The 24,191-nt window shown below is 42.0% G+C and overlaps 1 protein-coding gene across 4 annotated transcripts in view; it reads right to left on the reverse strand.

Moving 5' to 3' along the window:
* The window catches only part of Hira (histone cell cycle regulator), a 97,131-nt gene that overhangs the window by 13,528 nt on the left and 59,412 nt on the right, over positions 1 to 24,191 (reverse strand). For 3 of the 4 annotated variants that reach the window (XM_026401714.2, XM_026401718.1, XM_026401716.2), the window contains 8 exons: positions 11,521 to 11,725; positions 11,038 to 11,142; positions 9,142 to 9,290; positions 6,806 to 6,967; positions 6,234 to 6,292; positions 5,763 to 5,868; positions 3,825 to 3,947; positions 3,105 to 3,268 (listed from right to left, as the gene is read on the reverse strand). In XM_026401714.2, the coding sequence (XP_026257499.1) occupies positions 3,105 to 3,268; positions 3,825 to 3,947; positions 5,763 to 5,868; positions 6,234 to 6,292; positions 6,806 to 6,967; positions 9,142 to 9,290; positions 11,038 to 11,142; positions 11,521 to 11,725 (1,073 nt within the window). Of the gene's footprint in view, positions 1 to 989; positions 1,079 to 3,104; positions 3,269 to 3,824; positions 3,948 to 5,762; positions 5,869 to 6,233; positions 6,293 to 6,805; positions 6,968 to 9,141; positions 9,291 to 11,037; positions 11,143 to 11,520; positions 11,726 to 24,191 lie in introns of all 4 variants that reach the window. The other variant, XM_026401715.2, reaches the window with a different exon arrangement.

Here is a 24,191-nt window from a genome sequence, read left to right on the forward strand (position 1 = left end):
CCATGCCTAGAATATGCCTGGCCAGATTGGATACTCCATCAGTAATTTGCTGAATGACTGAATAAAGCTGTGAGCTACCTCTTAGATCCATACTTTCTCCCATCCCTTGCCAATTTGCTCCTTTCCTGATTCACTCAATAACACTAGCATCTATCTTTGCCAGTTGAAAAATTTGGAGGCAACATGTTCATAATTCTTTCTCCTTCCACATTCATTCAACGACCAAATCTTGGTGGTTCTGATTGCTAAATACATAATGAATCTGTTTCCTTGCTCACTCCATGGCCACTACACTGATCCAAGTCACCTTCATCTATTTCTGGTACTGGTGTAAAAGACACAATGACTATTTTTCTATACCAACTCTGGTAGCCTAGAATATTCCAGTTCCTCAAGAAGTCTCTGTCATCTATCTCCTGCATGTTTCTCCTATCTTACCTCTCTTATTGCCCACTAAAATGTGGCTTAAAAATGTGCCAAGCCCTCTTTGCCTTCACTATTATCTCCATCAGAAAATGTTCTCCCAGATCTCTGCAGCTGGCACCCTCTCATTCTTGGGTTTCATCTGAAATGTCTTCTTCCAAGCTATTCCCTGCTAATCATTCCTGGCCGCTCCTATCTCATTACTCTGCTTATTTTGTTCTTCACACTAATCCACAGTATCAAAGTACCTTGTTCACTGGACTGTGAGGCTCACAAGGGAATGGAGGTAAGTATCTTTCCTTTTTAGAACCAAACCCAGAGCATTCTACATGCAGCTTTCCTCAGCATGAATGTGAACAGAGCTCTCCAGGCTCCTGATGCCCAGAGCCCAACTTCTGCCTGGTTGTGGAGTGCCAGCATGTTAGCCTCTCACTGATGCCAGGGCCCAGGGTAGGGTGCTAGAGAAGTGTCACAGGGAGGAACTTCAAACATTTTATCTTATTTTAAAAACCTTCACCTTCATGTTTCAAGAGAATTCTTGAGGCAAGAATTAAAGAAGCACCTACCACTACTGTTGACTCCCACTGGCTTCCAGTGGAGCAGTGAACCGGACCCAGTAAGTCCTTGCATATTTCTCGAAGTCGGTATTCAAACCCTAATTATAGAAAAATAGAACAACAAAAACAAAAACAAACAAACAAAAAACAGAGAAATAGGAACACATTATAAAAAGAAATAAAAATTTGAAAATATGCTAAATTGCTGTGTATATCACAACAACAGAATGAACACTTATTTTATTGCCTACTATGGGCAAATGCTTGTGTTTCTCAGTTTAGGGCATTGAGGGACACAATCACAGATTTTCATTCATTCACCTGTATCCCTAACTATGTATACAGAACCTTCTCTGTGTGCTGGGCCCACAGGAAAACCAGACACGGCCAGTTTTGTGATGATGAACTCCCCACAGTGGTGGAAAATATGGGAAACTGTGGAAGGAAGGGTGTGGGCTGGTGGGATCTGTTTGAGAGAAGACATATCAGCAGCTGCTGTGAGAGGAGATGAGAAGGAAGCAGACTGTGAGGGCCCAACTGCAGAGTGGTGACTGAGAGTCAGAAGCACTGCTGTAGTGGGTGCAACTGCCAGAAAGGCTATGGAAGCAGAGTCTGAGGACTTAGGCAGCATTTGGGGGCATGCCTAGGAAACAGATGGAATCAAAGGGTACAGAAAAGGAGGAATGAACCCTGAGGAATTTGAAAAGTGAGTGGGGTCTCCTTGTAACACTTGATTCCTGCTCTTCTACTTGAGAAAACAAGGAACAGAAATGAGGGAAGGGGTCCTGGTATATTATCTAGGGAAAAACAGATGTATAGAAGATGGAGAAATAAATATAAACAGTAGAAGTGACCCTACAAACAGGTGGTAGAGCTTAGAGGAAGAAGTCTTTATGTGGAACTCAGAGTGAGTACTGCTAAATACCTAGGATAAGGTAAACCAAAGAAGAAGGCAAGGAGTGGGGGTTTGGGGAAAGATGGGGCATGAGGTTCAAGATGTAACTTGAGTACCCTAGGTATCAGAACTAAGGAAGGTGAGTATTTAGGAGAGCTGGTACATACCAGCCAGCCACATGGACTGAGTGGGAAGAGTAAACATCAAACTTATCACTGGAGTTGCTGGGGAAGGAGTTAGGGATCAGTAATGTTTGTTGTCATTACAAGTGTATATAAACACACACTCTTATATTTACAAAGTAGGAGGAAAATATATAAATTCTGAGAGTATATTTGTAGGTGTTTTGTACATTTTTTTTGTACTTAATATTTTTCTTTAAATCATAATCAAAATGGGAAAGTGATGACAAGAACAAAGCAAAAGAGCCAAGGAAAAGATATGGAAGAAGTTCTGGAAGGGGCTGGGACTGTGTAAGAACACAGGGAGAGCTTTGGGAGGGCCAGTCCTATGCCACAATCCTTGGAGGCTATGCTTGAGGGAAGAAGAATTGGTAAGTCAGGACCAGATGCTTGCTCAATGAGAGAAGAAAGTCTGTTAGAGGTTACTCTGTAGATAGTAAAGCCTCTCTTCCAGCACACTTTGCTTTCTGTAGGGTATACCACCAAGAGGTCATAGGTGCTCTGATAGCCTTAGCAGGATCAGGCTGGAGGACAGTGGCTAGAGGGTCATTTGGAATTGCTGGGCAGCAGATAGGCTGTCCAGAGCAGGAGGGACTCAGAGAAGGAAAAGAAATGCTGCCAGAAGATGCCTTTGCCTTGAGTGACAGGCCTTGGTGGCAGACAGGAGCCAGAACATCTAGTCTGCTCCTATAAGGCAGGTCTTTCCATGCATGTTTCCATCCTCCTTCCCCACTGCCAACCTTCCTGTCTTGTTCCTATGAAGAACATCCTCAAGCCTACTCTACTCAGGGCCTGGAGCTCATGACAGGGCTGAATGCCTACTGAGCTGCCCTGATTATAGCTCAGGCTGGGAGGTGGGAGGTGTGGTCCCGCTTGCTGTCAGGGAGGCCAGAGCCTTTGGGGACAACCATGGGGACCTATAAGGAATGCAAAGGAGTTCAGAGAGCTCTAGGCCACTACATCTCTTCCTTGATTCCCAGGGACTAAGCTAGGCCTTAGAAAATAGAGGAGAAAATGGAGAAGGCCACTTGGGTCACAGGACCTCACCTTCATTCACGAGGTACCGTGCATAAAGAAGGAGCCAGTGGCGGTACTCATGGCTGGACTGTAGGGTGAGTGCCGCTGCAACCTGGTTCTCTAGGTAGGCCAGCGTGGTCTCCTGCTGTACCACATGAGGCACGGAGAAAAGCCGGGCAGCTTGCCTTCCAGAGCTGTAGAGACCAACAAAGCAGGCAATATGAAGCAGAGGGCAGTGTTCAGGAATGCTCCCACATGCTCTAGGGTACCGAGACAGAGCTCGCAGGGGTGGTAGGCATCTGGTTGTAGAAGTCCTCCCATCTATCAACCCAGTTTATTGGCAGGTGCCAGAGACTTTTGTTGACCTGCCCATCATCATATCCTAGCTTTGGGCTTCTTCGTACTCCAAGAATATTCTACAGTGCACCTACCATCTAGGTCTCTGGGATGATAGACCAGTGGTCGATTCCCCACCCACCCACCCCAAATCCTGCCCCTTATAGGTATTTATGACATTTAGCATCCTCAGACTATAATCTGGACCCCTGAAGTGACAGGGCCTATATTCCAGCCAACCATGAAATATTACTTGATATGGATCCACAACCTTAGAGACCCCCCCCACCCCCCCGACCCCCGATTTCTGTGTTGAGCAGCAACTGGGGTACAAAGACAGACAAACAGAGACTAGGCCTGGTTTCCTCCCAGGGCAGCCCTGTTGATAGTGGCCAAAGTTCTCAGCTCACATACTTGGAGGTGCGTCCCTGGATTATGGCTAACGGTCCTGAGCACAGCATGGCATCCTGGGATGGCAGGCTGCTCCTAAAATCCGCACATTGGGCTAGTGAGTCTTGCTTGTCAGAAACCAGGTTCCTGAAGAATCAAAGACAGGATCAAAGGTCAGAAAAATCAGGAGGCGTACCAGAGGAGGCTGTCAAAAAAGCCACAGAGGCTGGGGTTGTGGCTCAGTGGTAGAGTGCTCGCTTAGCACATGCGAGGCCCTGGGTTCAATCCTCAGCACCACACAAAAATAAATAAAATAAAGGTATTGTGTCCAACTACAATTAAAAAATAAATATTAAAAAAAAAAGCCAGAAAGAAGTAAGCCCCACTGGGCACAGTGGCGCACCCTGTAATCCCAGTGGCTTGGGAGGCTGAGACAGGAGGATCTCAAATTCAAAGCCAGCCTCAGCAAAAAGGGAGGCACTAAACAACTCAGTGTAGATTCTGTCTCTAAATAAACTGCAAAAAAACCAGGGCTGGGGATGTGGCTCAGTAGTCAAGTTCCCCCGAGTTCAATCCCCAGTACCACCTCCCAACCCCCCAAAAAGAACTAAGCCCCATCCACCACATTGGCAGCACACAAACAGAGGCTGACAGTTAGTGCACTTCAGTACAAGAAGCCCATTAACTGGCAGGTTTCCTAGTTAAGAGCCTAATAAATTATATTTTCATGGAAAGGTTACTGATAGGGTTCTCACTATGAATATTTTAGCTTCAGTCTCACTTCCTGATGACTAAGGTGTTACTGTGTGTGAAGTATGTTTTGGATGCCTGGCTTACACAATGCTGTGGCCTACCCAGGGCCTGTGTGGCCTGGGTCTGTTACAACTCCAGGGAAAGCCAGTCTCTAGCATTTCTATGCCTCTCCAGCATCCCCAGGAAGGCAGTTCTTCTACCTCCTCAGAACTATTCTGTTAAGAAAACATTCTCCAGATACTTTTTTTGAGATGGGATCTTGCTCTGTTGCCTACATTAGACTTGAACTTGGGATCCTCTTGCCTTAGCCTTCAGAGTAGCTGGCACTATGGGCATGCATTATTGTAATCAGCTTTCCACACATTTTAAACAGCTAGTTGTCTTTATAAATGTGTACAAAATACAAGGATGACTATAAAAAGTCGACATGTCTTTTTTAAATAATTAGCTCATTTCCATTATTATGGTAATCACACATATTCACAAGCTTTTTGCAATTTGAGAGGGTAGGTGACAGAGTTTTTTTGTTTTTGTTTTTTAACTGAATAATAAAGTATTTGGCAAGTTTTAACAGAAAATGGGCTAGAAGATAGCAAACTTTAAAAAGGGGGCTCTAAATTCAAAACTGAACGAAGGAAAAAAAAATCACCCATATGAGTGAGTTTGTTTCCACCATTACTAATTACTGAGGGGCTACTTTGCTCCTACTAAGTTCACAACATTGACTAACATTGGCAAGGCTACTATGAAGCCACCTCTCCTATGCTGGTGTTGGTTAAAGAGGCCAGTCTGAAAAATATCTGTCAAGAATCATAAAAATTTCCAAATACCTATTCTAATAAAACAGGCTCAAGGGATGGGGATGTAGCTCAGTGTTAGGGCTAATCTAGCATGAATGAGGCCCTGGGTTAAATATTCAATATTGCAAAGAAACAAACTAAACACACACACACACACACACACACACACACACACACACACACACATCCCAAAAACCAGCCCCAGAAAATAATGCAGCAGGCCATTCTCCTGTGTACAGGCTCTGAGAGCAGAGGCCACAGGCCAGCAGCAGCCCACAGTGATGGTAGAGTATATACTAGCTGCCATTCAGAGTTCAGAGCCTGACTCCCAAGACCTGAAGCCTTTGCTCAGCTGTCCAGTATAGACAATCCCATGAAGCAGGGGCAGGGTGGGGATGGAGTTTCTTACCACGTAGAGAGTGACGGATTAAAGCAGTACGCTTTCCCATCAGATAGGTTCATCACTGGGATTCCATGCTGCGTCAGCAAGATCTGTGACACTGTCATATCACTTCCTGGGGGACACCACAGGAATAAGTTCTGGTGTGTTCTGATCAGCAAGTGTTTGCATCTAAGGAGAAATCTGAACCCTGGCTCCCATGATCCCAGCAATAAGGTCTTTAATGATGACTTGGAAAAGAGGGAAAGCTACTTATAGTGCTCTGTGTGAGCCATTTTCACTAATATTCAACAAGATCTTTCTTATCTCTCAGGGACCCATTGAATCTTTTGCCCAGAAAACCTGTCTCCTTGCTATGTAAGTGTATCCTGTCTCACTTGGGCTGGATCCTGAGCCTGGCTTTCTATCTAGGCTGAAGTGGCCCATGTGCATCAGATCTAGGTCTCAGTCCCCAAGGGAGGAGGGGTCCGCAGGGGTTACCTGCCAAGATGGAGTGTAGAGACTCTTCTTTCACCACAACCACCTGCCTGTGAACATCCCTAAGAGGGAGACAGGGAACAACTTACTCTCCACCTGAGATAAACACATCAAAGTGTGTCTCAGCCACTCAGGTACCCTGGTCCCTACAAACAAACCCACAGCCCTCCATCCAGAGGTCCCAGGCACCTGTCTCCAATGCCCACACCCATTCTAGGAGAAGCCAGCTACAGAAGTCATATCAGGAGTGTGGCCACCTTTGCCATCTGGATCCCACTGCTGATGAATCCACCTAAGGACCCTGGCACATGCCATTAGGCAGTGTACTTTGTCATGCAGTTTGTTCCTGTAAGGATGTCAGCAGAGTAGGTTGGCTGATTTATTTCCCTTTGCATTGCCTCCTTAATCCTTAAGCCACAGGGGCAGCCAACACAAGCAGTGTTGCTGACTTCTCAGGGCCTCCTCCTGAGCCCAACATCTGCCTTTTCTGCTGTGTTCCCTACCCCTGCAGTGAGGTGGGAAATGCATAGCACTGTCTTGCATGAAAACCACCCCACCCTGTGCCTGCCTCTCACCAGACAGACAGTGTAGCTGCAGCAGTGAGCGCCATGACATAGGAACCTGTGCAGTGCAAAGTAGAGATCGGGGACGGCAGGAGGATGGGAGGGAGGAGGCGGCGACCACAGGTGGAGAACACCGACAGCGTCCTCTTTTCACAGGCGACACACACCACATCACTGTGAAGGCAGAGGAGGGGCAGATGTCACAGGGACCAGGTGCTGCAGCAAAGGCAACAACCAGGTTGATGCAGAGCATTCCCTCTGCCTGCTTCTGACATAGCATTCTGCTGAGTAGATGAAGCCAGAGAGAGAGGCCAGAAGAAGTTGTACAAGGACTAGGTTGGGGTGGGGACAGCAAGGCAGAGCCTACCTGAGATTTCCTGAGAGACTTCTGTTCTACTCCTTCCCATATGGCTATTCATACTTTTCTGAGCTAACAAGGAGTGCAAGGGCACTCAGCCCTTGGAGTACCACAGCCGTACATGATGGTCACCAGGAAGCATGCCTCACTCATCAGATGAGGAGGCCACAGAAAGTCCATGTGACAGTCTCCTGGGTATCAATAGCCAGAGAAGTCCAAACAAGGTCTCTGCTGAGGCAGGCTGGGAGAGTGTGGGGAACTGGTACAAGTCGCCACAAGTGATACCAGCAGTGTACTCAGAGTGCTGTTATGGTTGAGCTTGGAGAGGCGCGTCACTCTGAGCAAGAAATGCTTCAGAGAAGATGTTTCCATTCCACACACTGTCCAATGCCTCACTTGAGTGACTACCAGACTCCCTAGGTAAGCCCAGCACAAGTGGGCTTCTGCCATTTCTTCAAGGGACCGCTGAGGCTCAGTCATAGGTGCAAGAGGCTAGAACTCAGACTCCAAGAAGCAGGGGCAGGTATGTAGCCAGCAAGGCCCTGACCATAGCAGACCATCCTAAGTCCCCTCCAGGACTTTTATCCTGCTGAGCCAGGGCCTATGGTCTACAGTGCCTGTTGTCCCAGTAGGCCGAGAGTAAGAAGGTTGGCTAAGAAAAGAGCTCTGCCAACTTATTCCTAATGTGACATGTTACTGGTCTCTGAAAAGGGAGAAGCAAGTTGAGGATCTTTTGTTTATAAAATGTCTACTTTGAAAGTATGAATCTTGAGAAAACTTCCAGTAGGACCTGGAAGCAGGGAGTTCTCTGTGTTGCTGTGACTGAATTTTATCTGCTCATTTTGATGGTCAGGGCCTTCCTTGAGCCCTGTAAAGGAAAGAGAAATCTGAATCCTGGCTCAGGAAGCTGTTGCTCTAGGCTGTAGCACTAGGGAGCAGGTCTGTAGGCTGGGCCTGAGTAGGTGGGATTATATAGGAGAAGAAGCCCTCGGTTACCTAGCAGGACCCCCTCAATAGCTGCTGTGTTGCTATGGGGATGATTGTGCTAATATCCTTGGCCTTCAATTGAGGCAGGCCTTCAACTGAGGCATGCCATCTGCCTTGGGATCGGGGATGGAGAGTGGAAGCTCTTGTAGCATCCAAAAAAAAGGTAGCTGGGATTAGGAGCTCTATGTGCTTTTCCTGAAAGATAATTTCAGTGAGAAACACAATGGTGGGGCTCTTCTAGGTTTAACACTATAAAAATCACTCAGGGCCTATGGGAGTCCTGACCTAAGACATAAGGCCAGTGTTTGCAGACCTGTGTGAAAGCATTTACATATGACCTTATAATAGAAAACTAAGGATCTAATTGAAATAATTGCATCTGAGTGATCATCGTTAGAAAGTCCTTGTAAGGGTTTCTACCTAACTAGGGCCCTATGCCTGGCAGACACCTGAGTCAGTCCTCTTTTCAGATGGAGCACAGGAAAGACAGAGCTCATACTCAGTGCCAGGAGCCCATGGGAAGACACTGTGTAATTAATCATTGAATTAAGATCTCTCCCCAAAGTGAAGAATCTGGGGAGGACAGGGTTGGGGACATAGGAGGCAGTCATAAAATCCTGTCCTAACTTATATGAAAATCTGGGTCTAGGGAAGGAAACTACTGAGGTCAGCAAGAGCCAGGCAGACTTCAGCCTGGAACTTGAGACTTTTGAGAATCTAGCCAGACAAAGAAATAAGACCACCAGATTCAGGGCCTGGCCTGGGTGATTCTCAAGACTCAGGTTCCCCATCTATAACATTGGAATAATCATAATGATTTCATTGATGAGGTAGGGACTGATATGAGAAATGCCCATGATTGGCCTGGACTAAGGCCCAATGTGAGCCTCAGTGGAAGCAGTCCTCCCTCAGACAGGCTAAATTCCAGGACAGTAAAAGTGCCACCCAACATAGCTCATGATGTCTACTCTACATGACAAGACAGGTTCCTGCCTGCCCTTACCAGCTGCCGGCAGCAGTGAGGATCCGGCTAGTGAGCACTGTCTCCCACTCCTTTCCTTCCCTGTTGCACTTCAGTCGGCTCAGTTTTACACCCCCCACGGCCGTTACTTCATTTTCCACCTCAATGTACATGGAGGGGTCAGAGCTCACCTAGATGGAGGAAAGCAAACACACATCTTTTCAGGTGAAAGCATGCTTACTCAGACAGTGTTCACAAGACAAGTGAGATGTTCAGGGGCTCTGCAGCCCTGGGCTGTGAAATAGGGGGAAGACACAGACAGGTAGTCTAGTTGGTTGGCCAACAAAAGAGGGTAACATTTGGTGGGGAGCTGTGAAGGAAACAGGACAGGGCAAGAGGGCCACCATGTCATCTCACAGGGGGATGACTTCCCAAGAACATGCTGAGAGTAAGAACTGCAGCCAACCAGGGACAGAGCTGGGAGTGAGACTTGGATTTCTAGCCTCCTTCTTGAAAGATCTTCAAAAACTGCAGTATTTAGTAAGAAGAAAGCCATTGTCGTACTGGGAGAAAAGTCTAGAAAACTTCAATATTCTCTCTGGCAATGAGTCTCTGTTCATTCTGAGGCTATGCTGGTGAGAAAGTCCCCAGCATAGCATGCATGAGAAGTGCCTACTTCAGTGCCTGGCACTAAGTGAGCTCAGCTTTGTATGTCTGGAGAGCTAACCAACACAGGCAGAACAGCTTATAAGTTTGTACTGTGTAGTCATACTAGCAGGTACAGCTGGAGCAGATGAAGGGATCCACTAGGAGCCATATCCCCTTTATAGACACCCAGAAAGCAAGCATAGCCTCAAGTGGCACTCAAAAGTGAAGATATTCAGGGATGGTTTAGTTTGGAAGGGAAGTTTTGAGTTGCTAACTGCTAGAGAAGCTTCCTGTTTCTATGCACATCAGCAGTAAAAACTGGATGGGTCCTACACTTATCCTTTGGCTCCGCCTGTTTCATTCCTCTGTATTATGGCCCACAAAGACCTATGGCTGGGAAGGGCTGATGTCTGCCCTTCATTGCCCTATGAAGTCTAACCTGGGCCTGGAGTAGTGTGCAGTCAATGGGATATGACCCATAGATAGGGTCCAAGAATGTTGCCTGAGGACTTGAGGGTGTGTAGAGAGGTCACTATGGGCAAAGCTGCCAAGGAGGGAGAAGCCTGGACACTGTTGCTGGGTTTGAGGGATTATCTGTTCTAGAAATGTGTTTGAATAAACTCATGGTTATAAGCTTCTCTAAGAGCTCTATCAGCTCTGAGGATGACCCTGTTCCAAGCATCAAGAAGCAGACAGAGGGGCTGGGGATGTAGCTCAAGCGGTAGCACGCTTGCCTGGCATGCGCGGGGCGCTGGGTTCGATCCTCAGCACCACATAAAAATAACATAAAGATGTTGTGTCCACCAAAAACTAAAAAATAAATATTAAAAAATTATCTCTCTCTCTGTCTTTAAAAAAAAAAAAAAAAAAAAGCAGATAGGCCAATGGAACTGTCAGGAGACTGACCAATGACCCAACAGTTTCATGGGCACTAAGACTGAGGCTGCCAGGACTAAAGGTGGAGATGCAGGAGGCCTCCAGGAAACGAGACACCCAAGACAAGTCTTAAAGGGGCTGGTAATCCAGAAGGAGTGATAGTAAGGGCAACTGAGCATTTGGGACTTCAAAGGTAAACCATGGAGAAAGAGGCCTAAAGGTGGGAAGGAGAAGAAGCTATTAACATTCTTGCCAAGATTGGTAAGTACTCTGATTAACTATGACTTCCTCCAGAAGGGAATGGAGAGCCACTACAAACCAGTCCCCAAGGCACTGAAAAGACAGAGTTTATACTAGGAAGATAAATGTATGTACATGCCTTCAAGGGAGTCATTGGAGTGTCCCGGCACTTACCTGGAGGGTGAATGCTCTCTGGGGGCCTGGTATTGGCAGCTTCAGTGCAAGTGCTGGTGCAGTCAGACACATGGCCTCCTTCTCTGCAGTAAGGGTGGCTGGAGACTAGAAGAGCAGAAACATCCTTGAGCCCCACCCCAACACTACAGGGGAAGCATTAGGTAAAAGTAAGTCACCCAAAAGTGAGGCTGGGCATTTGTACTTACTGTGAGGGAGAAAGCAAAAGAGAATGCTACAAGTATTCTCACCTCACAGATAAGGGAGCTGACACCAGGGAACTTGCTAAAGGATTCTGGCTGGACTGAAAGGGGGGTGAGGAAGTGTGGCCTCCGCACTCCATGATACATTCCCTGATGTCTGTATCTAAGCCAAATGGTTCCCAAAGCATCCCATACTGACAAGGTGCACCATGGCAAGAAGGGCCTCCCAGTGCAGAGTCCAGGAAGGTGAGTGGGAGCAGGCAGGATGAATCTCAGGCCTCACCTGGACAGACAGAGACATAGGCAGGAGACGGGAGTCCTTCCGAGGACGCCCCTTTTTCTTCTTTTCCACTGTCTCTACCTCAAGCTCAAGTTTTCGCTTGGATAATGAGGATGGCTTAGCCAAGGGGACCTTTTCATCACTGTCACTGCTGCTCTCTAGGAGATCCCGGGGCCTCAGCTCTTTCACAAGGTTCTGTTCTTTCAACCTGCACAAATAGACACCATGACTTTCTCCACACAACTATTAATTTTGTAATGTTTAAAAATCCATATTAATCCCCAAATATTGATTGAAAAATTGAAAAGTTATTACTCTTTTTAGATCCATCAGAGAATGGAGGTCAAAAGAAAAACTGACACCCTGAAAACTGAAGATGAATAAAGACAAAAAACGCAGCTGGGGCTGGGGATGTGGCTCAAGTGGTAGCGTGCTCGCCTGGCATGCGTGCGGCCCAGGTTCGATCCTAAGCACCACATATAAACAAAGATGTTATGTCCGCCGAGAACTAAAAAATAAATATTAAAAAATTCTCTGTCTCTTTAAAAAAAAAAATCCTATTAAAAAAACAAACAAACAAACAAAAAACGCAGCTGACCTCGATTAGAAGCCAAAGTGGGTACTGGCAGACATACTTTCAAAGTTAACAGTCATGTTGCTGAAGGCTGAGTGTGGATAAGATTGAGAGTTGAAACTCCTTGTTAAGAGGGTACCCAAGTGTTCCTTATTTTTACTTTCAAGTACCCTTCCAGGTTGTCAGTGTGAAGATTCAGAATGAAGAAAATAGTTCCCTGTGTTCTTTTAGGGTTTGGGGAAGGTAGGTAGACATTTTGAAACATGACCAGACCATACTCTATAGCCAATTCTGCCCTCCAGTGAAACTACCTTGCCAGAGCTTTATCTCACCTGGAGGAAGGGCAGGCAGGCAATTAACCAATCCAAGCCCCTTCTAGCTTCTGCCCTCTTCCACCACTATAGGCTAAGAAACTCTTTTGAAAGAATATAGTTAGGCCTAGGGATTCATACTAGAGCCCAGGGATTCTGATCCAACAACGTAAAAGGGAAAGTTAAGCATGAGATTATAGAATGTTTCTACTTCCTAATACCTCATCATCACATCAGCAAGGCTTCAGTATAATAACAGTAAATTACAACTGAGAGAGCTGCAAAACACTGACACCAACCCTCCCCCACTTTTTTTTTTTTTTTTTTAAATGTGATACAGGGGATTGAACTCAGTGGTGGTGTACCACTAATCCCCAACACTTTTTACTTTTTATCTTAAGATAGGGTCTTGCCAGGCTGGGAACTGACCATCTTCCTGCTCAATCCCGTGAGTGGCTGGGATTATATGCATGTGGTAATTTGGGTGTAGTGACACCCAGTTCATAGACTGTATTTAAAGAGTTTCTAGGGAAACCTAAAGACTACAGACAAAAGGTCACTGGAAGAAACTGAAGCTTCTGACCTACAGTTATAAGAAAGAGAAAACAGCCTAACTCCTAGCCAGATAAACAAAACCTCATGAATGCCTGTATACCTCTTTTCCACTTATCCAATACAATATGCCTAGCTTTACAAGATATGATAAAAGGCAAAATGAAATAAACCACAACCAAAAAAACCCCAAAAGCAAAAGTAAAAAACAAAATAAGAAACAAAAATATACACAATGCTGAGACACAAGAAACAAAAACATACATAGTGTAGAGACAAAGCAGATATCAGAGTTAGGTACAGCAGAAATTTTGGAATTATCATACCAAGATTTTAAATAACTGATAAATAAGCTAAGGACTCCAATGGAAAAAGTTGAAGAGATGGGAAGTCTCAGAATTTAATAATAATAATGATAATAATAAAAGCTGAGAATATGAAGAACAAGAATAGCAAAGAGCTTCTCCAAATCAATTAAAGATACCAAAGTACTGATACATAAAGCTCAGAACACTTACAAGATAAATACCAAATATCTATACCTAGGCATAACATACTCAAACTATAGAAAACCACAGAAAATTTAGAAGACAGGAGGAAAAAAACCCTCTTTATAAGACAAAAGGATAAACTACATTATATTTTCCATTCAAGAGAAACCCACTAAGTCACATGCAGTGATGAACATCTACTCAGAGGCTAAGGTAGATGGATCACTTATGCTCAGAAGTTGGGACTAGCCTGGGAAATAAAGTAAGATCCTGTCTAAGACAAACAAACAAATGCACCAACCTAGAAATCTGTATCCAGTGAAATCAAGCCTCAAAAATGAAGAAGATATAGACTTTCTCAGACAAAAACAAATACCTGAAGGAATTTGTTAGCAGACCTGCCTTGCAAAAAATGTTATTTCTTCAAAGAGAAGGAAAATGATGTATCTCAGAAAATCATATCTGTATGAGGAAAGGAAAACTGTTAGAGAAGGAATAAATGGACATAAAAGAAAATATTTTACTCTTCTCAACTGATCTAAGAGACAACTTTTTATTCAAACTAATAATAGCAACAATGTATTAAATGATTAAAATTTATAAATAAATGAAGTGGTAATAATGTTATAAGGCACAAAAGGAGAAATTTGGAATATTTTGTATTAAGATGCCTGTACTATCCATGAAAGTAGTCTAGATTGATTGCAAATATTCACTGCAAACACCAGAGCAACTGCAAGAAAGTTTTAAAAAGAAGTATAATAATGTTGAGAGGAGAGAAAATGGAATTATATAAAATACTCAATTAGAAATGGAGGGGAAGATAAAAAATAAAGGACAAATCCAATGAATAGAAACAGTTACCCACATGTAGACACTAATCCAACTATATCAATAGACACTTCAAATGTGAATGCTCTAAATACACCAATTACAGACAAAACGAATGAAAAAAATGTTTTTAAAAGATGGGTTTATATTAAACATTTAAAAAAATTTTTTAAGATGTTGATGGACCTTTATTTTATTCATTTGTTTATATGAGATGCTGAGAATTGAACCCAGGGTCTCACACATGCTAGGCAAGTGCTCTTACTACTGAGTCACAACTCTAGTCCCTAAACATCTTTTAAAAATATTTTTTCTTAGATGTAGATGGACACAATATCTTTATTTCATTTGTATAGTTTTATGTGGTGCAAGGGATCGAACCCAGTGCCTCACACATGATAGAGATAGGGCATATAGCTCAGTGGGAGAGGACATACTTAGCATGGCCAAGAACTTGGGTACAATCTAAAGTGCACACACAAAAAAGTAAAGGAATTCTAACTGTTTGACATTCTGGAAGAGGCAAAACTATGCAGACAGTAAAAAGAATCTGTGGTTGCTAGGAGTTAAGGGGGAGGGAGGGATTAGTTGGAGGACAAAATTTTTAGGGCAGTAAAACTATTCCTTTTTTTTTAAGTTTTTTAGTTATAGTTGGACACAATATATTTATTTTGTTTATTTATTTTTATGTGGTGCTGAGAATCGAACCCAGGGCCCTTCACCTGAGAGGCAAGTGCTCTACCACTGAGCTATAACCCCAGCCCCAGCAAAACTATTCTGTGAAGTACTCTAAGGGTGGACTGAAAACCCATAAAATGAATACCACCAAAACTGAACCCTAATGTAAACTGTAAACTCAGTGATAATAATGTGTTCCACATCAGATTTTGACAATGGAGGGAGGCTTTGTATTTATGGGGACAGGGTCACATGGGAACTCTAATTTCTACTCAATTTTACTCTGAAACTAAACTGCCCTAAAAATAGTCTATTTAAAAACAAAAACAAGAAATAAACAAGAGATAAAGATATGCTAATCTAACATTAATCTAAAAAAGCTATATTAATTTCAGACTAAGTAGGCACCAGAACAAGAAAAGCTAGCAGGGATAAAGAGAAGCATTACACAATGATAAAGGGGTCAGTTATCCAAGGAGACCTAACAATCCTTAATTTGTGTGTGTCTAACAACAGAATATCAAAATATATGTGCCCAAACTAATAGACTAGAAGGAGAAATATATGAATTATAGTAGAGATTTTAACATCCCTATAAGAGAAACAGATCTAGTAGATAGAAAATCGATATGGAAATAATTATTTGAACAATATCGTCATATGTGTTTGTGTGTGTGTGTACACATACTAGGGAGTTGGACCTGGGGGCGCTTTACCACTCTCTTTTCACTTTGACACAGTTTCCATGCTGGCCATGAACTTGTAATTCTCTTGACTTAGCTTCCCAAGTAGCTGGCATGTACCATGGTATCTGGCAATCATTTGGACTTCACTGACATTTTAAGAAATACTTTTTTCAACAATAGTAGAATATACATTTTTCTCAAGCTCACATGGAATAGTCATCAAAATCCACCACCATTCTAGGCCATAACTCTATATGTTCTCAGACCACAATGAAATTAAACCAGACATTAATCACTAAAAGATAATAGGAAAATACCCAAATATTTAGAGACCAAACATAAATAACATTTGTGGCACAGAGTAAAAGCAATGTGGCAAGAGTAAAAGGGAAATTTAAGGCACTGAATGTATATATTAGAAAAGAAAAATCTGAAGTCAATAATTTAAACTTCCCCATCATAAAAAACGAACAGTAAGCCTAAAGTAAGCAGAAGAAATTAAAATAAAAATTACAGATATCAATGAAGTTGAAAACATAAAAACAAAAGAGGAGGAAATCAATGAATGAAAAAGTGAATTTTTTTAAAAAGATCAGTAAAATTGTTAAACTTGTAGGCAATTTAATCAAGAAAAAAGGAGAAGACACAAATTACTCAGAAATGAAGATGACATTCTCACTACTGATTTTCATAGACACAAACATCCTAAGAGGAATAAAATTCCTCTTCTTTTCAACACTTCTATTCTCGAATATTTGAATACTTAGATGAAGTATACCAATTCCTTGAAAGAAATCTACCAAATCTACCAAAACTCACACAAGGAAAATTTAGATCATTTGAATAAATCTATTTATTAATCAAATGGATTCAACAATTAATAACCTTCCAAGAAAGCATGAGGCCTAGATTGTTTTACTAGTGATTTCTATCAAACATTCAAGGAACAAATTATGTCAATTCTCTACAATCTGTTATAGAAGATAGAAACAGAGGAAATATTTCCTAATTCCTATGAGGCTATCGTTATCCTAATACCAAACCCAGATAAAGACATTACAAAATAGAAAAACTCTTAACAGATGGAACATCTCTCATTAAACATAGAGGCAGGACCCCTAAAGCTTAGGAAATAATGCCAAAAGTTAACAAATGGGATAGTAGCAAATTAAAAAGAGTTAAAAAGAGTCAGCACAGTAAAGGAAACAATTAGAAATGTGAAGAGATAACCTACAGAATGGGAGGAAAATCTTTGCTAGCTACTCTTAGACAAATGTTTAATATCTAGAATATATGAAGAACTCAAAAAACTTTATACCAAAAAACCAAATAACGTAATTAATAAATGGACAATGAATTACATAGACCCTTCTCAAAAGAAGAAATATAAATGGCCAACAAATATATGAAAAATGTTCAACATCATTAGCATTTAGGGAAATGCAAATAAAAACTACACTGAGATTTCATCTCACACCAGTCAGAATGGCATCATCAAGAATACAAACAATAATAAATGCTGGATAGGATGTGGAGAAAAAAAAAAAAAAAACAAACACTTTTACATTGTTGGTGGAACTGTAAATTAGTACAACCTCTATGAAAATCAGTATGGAGGTTCCTCAAAAGGCCAGGCATGGAACCACCATTTGATCCATCTATACCACTCCTCAGTATTTATCCTAAGGAATTGAAGTCATCATACTTTCATGCCTACCCATGTTTAGAGCAGCACAATTCACAATAGCCAAACTAATGGAACGAGCCTAGGTGCCCCTTGGTGGATGAATACATAAAGAAAAGATGGTAAATATACACAATGGAGTTTTATTCAGCCATAAAGAAAATGAAATTGTGTCATTTTCAGGAAAAAGGGACCATTATCAGACCAACATGTTAAGCGAAATAAGTAAAATTCAGAAAGTCAAGGGTCATATATTTTCTCTCATATGTGGAAGCTAGTGAGGAAAAGAAAGGTGGAGGCAAGTCTCATGAAAATCAAAGGGAGATCAATAGAGAAAAGGGACCAAGTGGTGGAAGGTGGGGAGAGAGGGAGCATGTTTTGGGGAGTGATACTGGCCAAATTATATTGTGTATTGTGCACATGTATGAATATGTTACAAGTCCCATCATTCCATACAACTATAATGCACCAATAAAAAAATGTGAAAATAAAAACAATAGATGCAAAAAAAATCCTTAATAAAACATTAGCATATTGAACCCAACAACATATGTAAGGAATTATACTCCATAACCTAAAGGGATTTATTCTAAGTATGCATACCAGTCCGACATCCAAAAATCAATTTATTCATTAAGAAGTTTAAAGAAAAAAAATCTTGTAATTAAAAAGAAATCATGATTATCCTGAGATGTAGAAAAAGTACTTCACAAAATCAAACAACGTTTATGAAATTAACTCTCAGCAAAATAGGAATAGCATGGAGTTTCTTCAACTTGATTAAGAATACCTACAAAATCCCCTATTGCTAAAATCATAATGTGAAAAACTAGATTATTTTCCTCTTTGATTTTCTCAAAGGCAAAGATATCCTCTCTCACCATTCCTCTTCAACACGTTGCACAGGAAGTCAATCCTACCTAGTGCAATAATAACATGAGAAAGAAAGATAAGGCACATAGACTGGAAAGGAGGAAAAAACTATCTTGATTCACAGATGACATCAATGTCTTATAGAAAATATCAAAGAATAAACAACAACAAAAACTAACAAGTGATAATAGCAAGGTTGCTTTCTATGTATTAACAATGAACAATTGGAATTTGGATTCCCTACTTCTAATTCTCTAGAACAGGGCAAAGAATCCTTCTGTGGATATAGCTTATTGTTCTGGAAACTCTAAGTCAGTGCTTGCCAAAATAATTTTAAAAGTTCAGAGTGTGTATAATAAGAGTTTTGTAAGATACCATAATAATGTCAAATCAAGGCCAAACTATCATATAAGTTTCTCAATGGCCTGATCATGTCCTGTCATTTCAACACTAGCCTAGGAAGGCCATTTTGCTTGGCACTGCCTCAACTTATCCTGCTTCCCTCTCCATTGCTGGGACCTCTGAGTGCCTTTGGGAGTCTCCCTCTTCCTGCCTCTGCCTGTCACTCTGTTCAGGGCTCCTGAGGGAAGCGGCCTATTGAGAACAACATATATCTCCTCAACCTATGAGTGGGCCTATACCACTATACCCTAGAGGATCTTCTGAGGGAGAATATAGCTGGCCAGAGCTGCCCTACTTGTGAATGGGTCTCATTCTAGGTTCTGTCTGCTTAGGCCAACTTTTCTTGTATTAACTTACCCTAGGGCCCTATGTCTCTCCCTGACAAATGGTTAGAAAGCAGGTTGGAGTACAGGATTCACAAGTTCACCCAGAAATACCACCCTGCACCTGGGAGGCTAGTATTTGGCTCCCAATCTCACCTGAGGCTCTTGGTTGAGAGGGACAATCAGGTTTGCTTGGGCCTCATTGCTCAGACACAATGAGGTACAACAAAATAGCAACAGCCGGAGTTGACCTGTGCTGCTCACTGTGACACAAGGATCAGGACAAGGTTCTAGAGGAACTCATTCTTAAATGCCCAAGGGACACCTTCTATCAGGCCTGGTCTCCTGTGAGGACCATGCTAGCAGTGAAGAGACAGGCTCAGAAAGAAAATGTGTCTGAACATCCACTAAGATGGAAAACTGGGACTCAACTGTGGTGTGTATGGCTCTGAGATCAACATCTAACCACTGAGAGACACAAGGCCCCAAAGGGAAACTTTCACTGATGAGTATGTTCGGGGATTCCTCCTAGCTTTTATCAAGATCCAACTAAACTTAAAAAAACATTTTCTTTTTCATGATGGGCATCAAACCCAGGGCCTTGTGCATTATTAGGGAAGCATTCTACCACTAACCTATATCCCCAGGCTTCCAACTTTTTCTTAGAATTTAGCACTAAGAACACATTCTATCTTGGAAGCAGGAAGCTCAGCCCCAAGTGAATACTTGCTCACTGCCACTTTCAAGTGAGAATCAGAGAATGACAAACTTGATGATTCCTTATTCTACAGGTCTTGTAAGAGCTGTATGTATAGCTAAAATGTGTTGAGATCTTGGGAACAGAGCTGATGAGGGATTAACCCTAATGACACCAGGACCCTAGAATTTGCAGGCAAGAAATTGCCTCCAGCCTGGGCATGGGGATGTATGCCTGTAATCCCAGCTACTTGAAAAGCTGAGGTAGGAGGATAGCAATTTCCAGGCCAGCCTGGGCAACTTAGTAAGACTCCATCTAAAAATAAAAATAAAATAAGAAGAATAAAATAAAAGGGCTGGAGATGCAGTTCAGTGGTAAAATGACACTGGGATTCAAACCCTAATACCCCCCCCCCCACACACACACACAAAAGCCTCTAGCAGCCCAATTCAAGAGTATCTCCTCTGCTTCTTGGTCAGGATATATACAACCCAAGAGAAAGAGCTAGGAATTAGGAGTACCTGGGCCAGGGGCCAAGGAACTAGACAAGACAAACATAGGGTAACTTTCTCAAAGAACACAAAAACTTTCTATTTATAGAACTCTGCTGTTCTCTCAGTTGGGTAAATAATTTTATTCTGGTCAGAATTCACTATATTTCCAAAACTGGATTCAATTAATTTGTTAACTCCTCTAGACAACAGCTCTGGCAGCATGTCCTTTGGGGGACTCCTATAAGGTACACATCCCCTGCATCCCTACAATTTGGCTCTGCAGCACTCTGACCAGTTCTTCAGAGTGAATGATTTGTTCAGTTGGCTGTAATGTGCTCTTTTGAAATATCCACTGACTTTTTAGTTGCAATGATTATTTTTCTTTTCAAACCAAGAAGTACTATGGTTCATTTCCAAATCTGTCTGGCCTTTTTGATGGTGTTATTCTTTTTATCCTTTATTGAGACATAATTCACATATAATAAAATTCATTTTAAAATACCAAATTTAGTAGTTTTTAGAATATTTATAAGATTGTGCAACCACTGCCATCATCTCATTTCAGGGATCTTTCATAATTCCAAAAAGAAACTATACCCATCAATAATCACTCCCTTTCCTTTCCTCCCCTCCCAACTCCTGGCAACTACTAACCGACTTTCTGTCTAGATTTGTTTATTTTGGATGCTTCACATAAACAGAATCATACAATAAGTGGTTCTTTTGTTATTGGCTAAGGTCTATCCCTGTTGTAGCACAGGCAAGTACTCCATTCTTTTGGATTCATGAATAATATTCTATTGTATGGATATATCATACATGTTGTCAAAGAGTTAATGGAAATTTGAGGTGTTTCTACTTTTTGATTATTATGAGTAGTAACAATATGAATCTTTGTGTACAAGTTAATGCATTAGCATATGCTTTCAATTCCCTTGGGTATACACCTAGGTGTAGAAGCATTGTGTAATTTTAACTATTTAACCATTTGAGGGACTGCTAGTCTGTTTTCCAAAGCAGCTGAACAATATTCCCTCCAGCAGTATATGAGGGTTTCAAGGTTTCCCTATCCTCACCAATACTTATTTTTAAATTTTTTTTTAGTTGTAGACACATAATATCTTTATTTATTTATATGTGGTGCTGAGGATAGAATCCAGTGTCTCATATATGCGAGGCAAGTGCTTTACCATTGAGCCACAGCCACAGCCCCTCACCAATACTTATTATCTGACAATCTGTGATCTTATGATTTCAGCTACCTTAATGGATGTGAAGTGATATCTTATTATGTTGGGTATGTGTGTGTGGTGGTGGGGCGGGGCAGAGATACTGGGATTGAACCCAGGGCCCTGCACATATTAGGAAAGTGCTCCCACCCCCAGTCCTTTATTTTATTTAGTTGTCTAGGCTGGTCTTGAGCTTATGATCCTCTTGCCTCAGCTTCTACGCAGTTGAGATTACAAGTGTGTGCCACCACACCCAACTAATCATTGTACTTTTGATTTGCATTTCACCCTGATGGCTCATGACGTGGTTATGACTCTTTTGGCAGTACTCCTGTAACCCATCAGTGCTGTACTGCTGAGACACATCCCTAACCCTTTTTATTTTAAGTCAGGGTCTTGCTAAATTGCCGAGGCTGGCCTTGAACTTGGGATCTGCCTTCCTCAGACACCAGAGTTGCTGGGATTACAGGCATGCACCACCTGACGGGCCATTTCTATATCTTCTTAGGAGAAATTTGTATTATTAGTCTTTTTATGTATTATTAGTCTTTTTATGGTTGAACTCTGAGAGTTCTTTATTATACTTTGGATCCTCAAACTTAAACAGATGTTATTTTCAAATATTTTATCCTCAATCTATGGGTTGTCTTTTCACTCTGATCATGTCCTATTGAAGCTCAATTTAAATTTGATTAAATCCCAGTTTCCTTTTTTATTTTCCCTTAGTTGTTTGTGCTTTAAGTATCATATTTGAGAAACAGTTGCTTAATCCAAGGTCACAGATTTCTATGCTTTCTTCTAAAAGTTTTATAGTTTTAATTCTCACACTTAGTTCTATTTTGACTTATCTTTCATGATTTTAAGTGTATCTATAGTTTCCATCTGAAAATTCTATAATCAGAGGTTAAATGAAGTCTAAACTTCTTACTCATTCTGTCCCTGATATTTGGGCATACTGCATTCTTCATCTTTTGTTACTTTCAATCTTAAATTCATTTTTGTGGTCCTTTATTGGTGGAAATGCTGCCTGGAACAGAAATATTTCTGCTGGGTGGATCTGCTTCAAGTACCTATGAATGTTAACTAGATAAGTTTTGTTCTGTGTTCATTTTTATTGGCATTTCATTTCATGGCTGGTGATTTCTGGATAATATGGGTAATGTTAACTCGGCCTAGAATCCACAAGGATAGGCCTGTGGTACCAGACTCAAAAGAAGACTATTTTTCTAACCCTGAGGAAAGATGAGGCATTCCAACTTCTCTGCCGTATGTCTGGCTGCCAGTCGGGTTTTCTTTAGTGCCAACTTCTTACTAGAAATGTCCTTTTTCAAATGGCTTCACTTTATGCTGATGACTTAATTCCAACTCCTACATGGTTCAAGTACAACACTCTGTATTGACTGATGGTGGCCATTAAAATTCAAGGCCCTGGAACAGGGTGCAATAGTGTACACCGAATAATGACTTTAGAGGTTGAAGCAGGAGGATCGCAAGTTTGAGGTCAGCTTCAGCAACTAAGCAAGGCCCTAAGGCACTTAGTGAGACCCTGTCTCAAAATAAAAGCTAAAAATTAGAGCTAGTATAGCAACCCTGGGTTCAATTCTCAGTACAAAAATAAAAAAAAGTAAGGTCCTTAGTCATGAGGTTGGCAGCCCCTAAGCCCAACACTTACAGTGAGCAGTGTGGTCCTGCCCACTGCTCTGTTTTTTTGTTCACTTTTAGATTTTGGCTCCTAGGAGCCAGATGCAGTGGTACATGCCTGTGAGACTAGCTACTTGAGAGACTGAAGCAGCAGGAGGATCATAAGTTTGAAGCCAGCCTGGGCAACTTAGCAAGGCCCTGTCTCAGAATAAAAAATAAAGAGGTCTAGAAATGTAGATCAATGGTAGAGTACCCTTGGATTCAATCCTCAGCACCACTAAAAAAGAAAAAAAAAATTAGCACCTAGATTCAATCCAACACTTATGAAGTTGTACTAGCAGGAAGGCTTTCAGATTCTTCCAATTGCTTCCCAGAAAAATTACAAGTAAAATAATCACATTAAATTTTTTATACTAGAGCAAGCAAGTTACATTACAGAGTAGAATAGAAGATTCCACAATAAGTTCACAAAACTTGAAGGGAGTATCTTCCCATGATGGCCCACAGGGAAAACAAATCCTGCACAGACAAATGGTTTTTTAAAATATTTTTTTTAGTCATAGTTGGACATAATACCTTTATTTTATTTATTTATTTTTATGTGGTGCTGAGGATCAAACCTAGCGCCTCACAAGTGCTAGGCGAGCGCTAGACCGCTGAGCCACAACCCCAGCCCAGACAAATGGTTTTGTGATCTTCAGCAAAGTCCTAGGGGGACAGCACGCTGTGGTTTTAGTTTCAAGACATGGATGACTGCAAGTGCCCCTCTTATTTGGCACCTATTTGCTTTGTGGCTGTTTTAAGAGTCTCTGACCAAAATTCCTGTATTGGACTGTTGGTGACACAGGCTGGGTTTTGTGTGCCCAGGGCTGCCAAGTGAGCCCTAGTTGCCCTGTAGCAGGACGCAACCTTGAGAGTATAGCTCTTGTGCCCGGCCCTTATGGAGGAAAGTGGTCCAGCCCATGTCTGGCTCCCCAACCCTGGACCCTCTGGGATGTACAATATGCTCCCTTCTGTGGCAGGCTTGGAGGGAAGGCCCTCCCAGGAGGCAGAGAAGCTCAGTGCCAATGGCAGAGGTTGCACATACTTGCTTTAGCTGCCCTGGGAAGGTGCTCTCTTGCAACCACAGGAAATAAAGAACTATAGCCCACTTATCTTTGCTGCTGTGTACTAGAGAAGTATAGAAAATGAATTAGAAGCACCCAGTC

This window comes from Urocitellus parryii, chromosome 3, assembly GCF_045843805.1.
Source record: "Urocitellus parryii isolate mUroPar1 chromosome 3, mUroPar1.hap1, whole genome shotgun sequence".
Classification (NCBI taxonomy): Eukaryota; Metazoa; Chordata; class Mammalia; order Rodentia; family Sciuridae; genus Urocitellus; species Urocitellus parryii.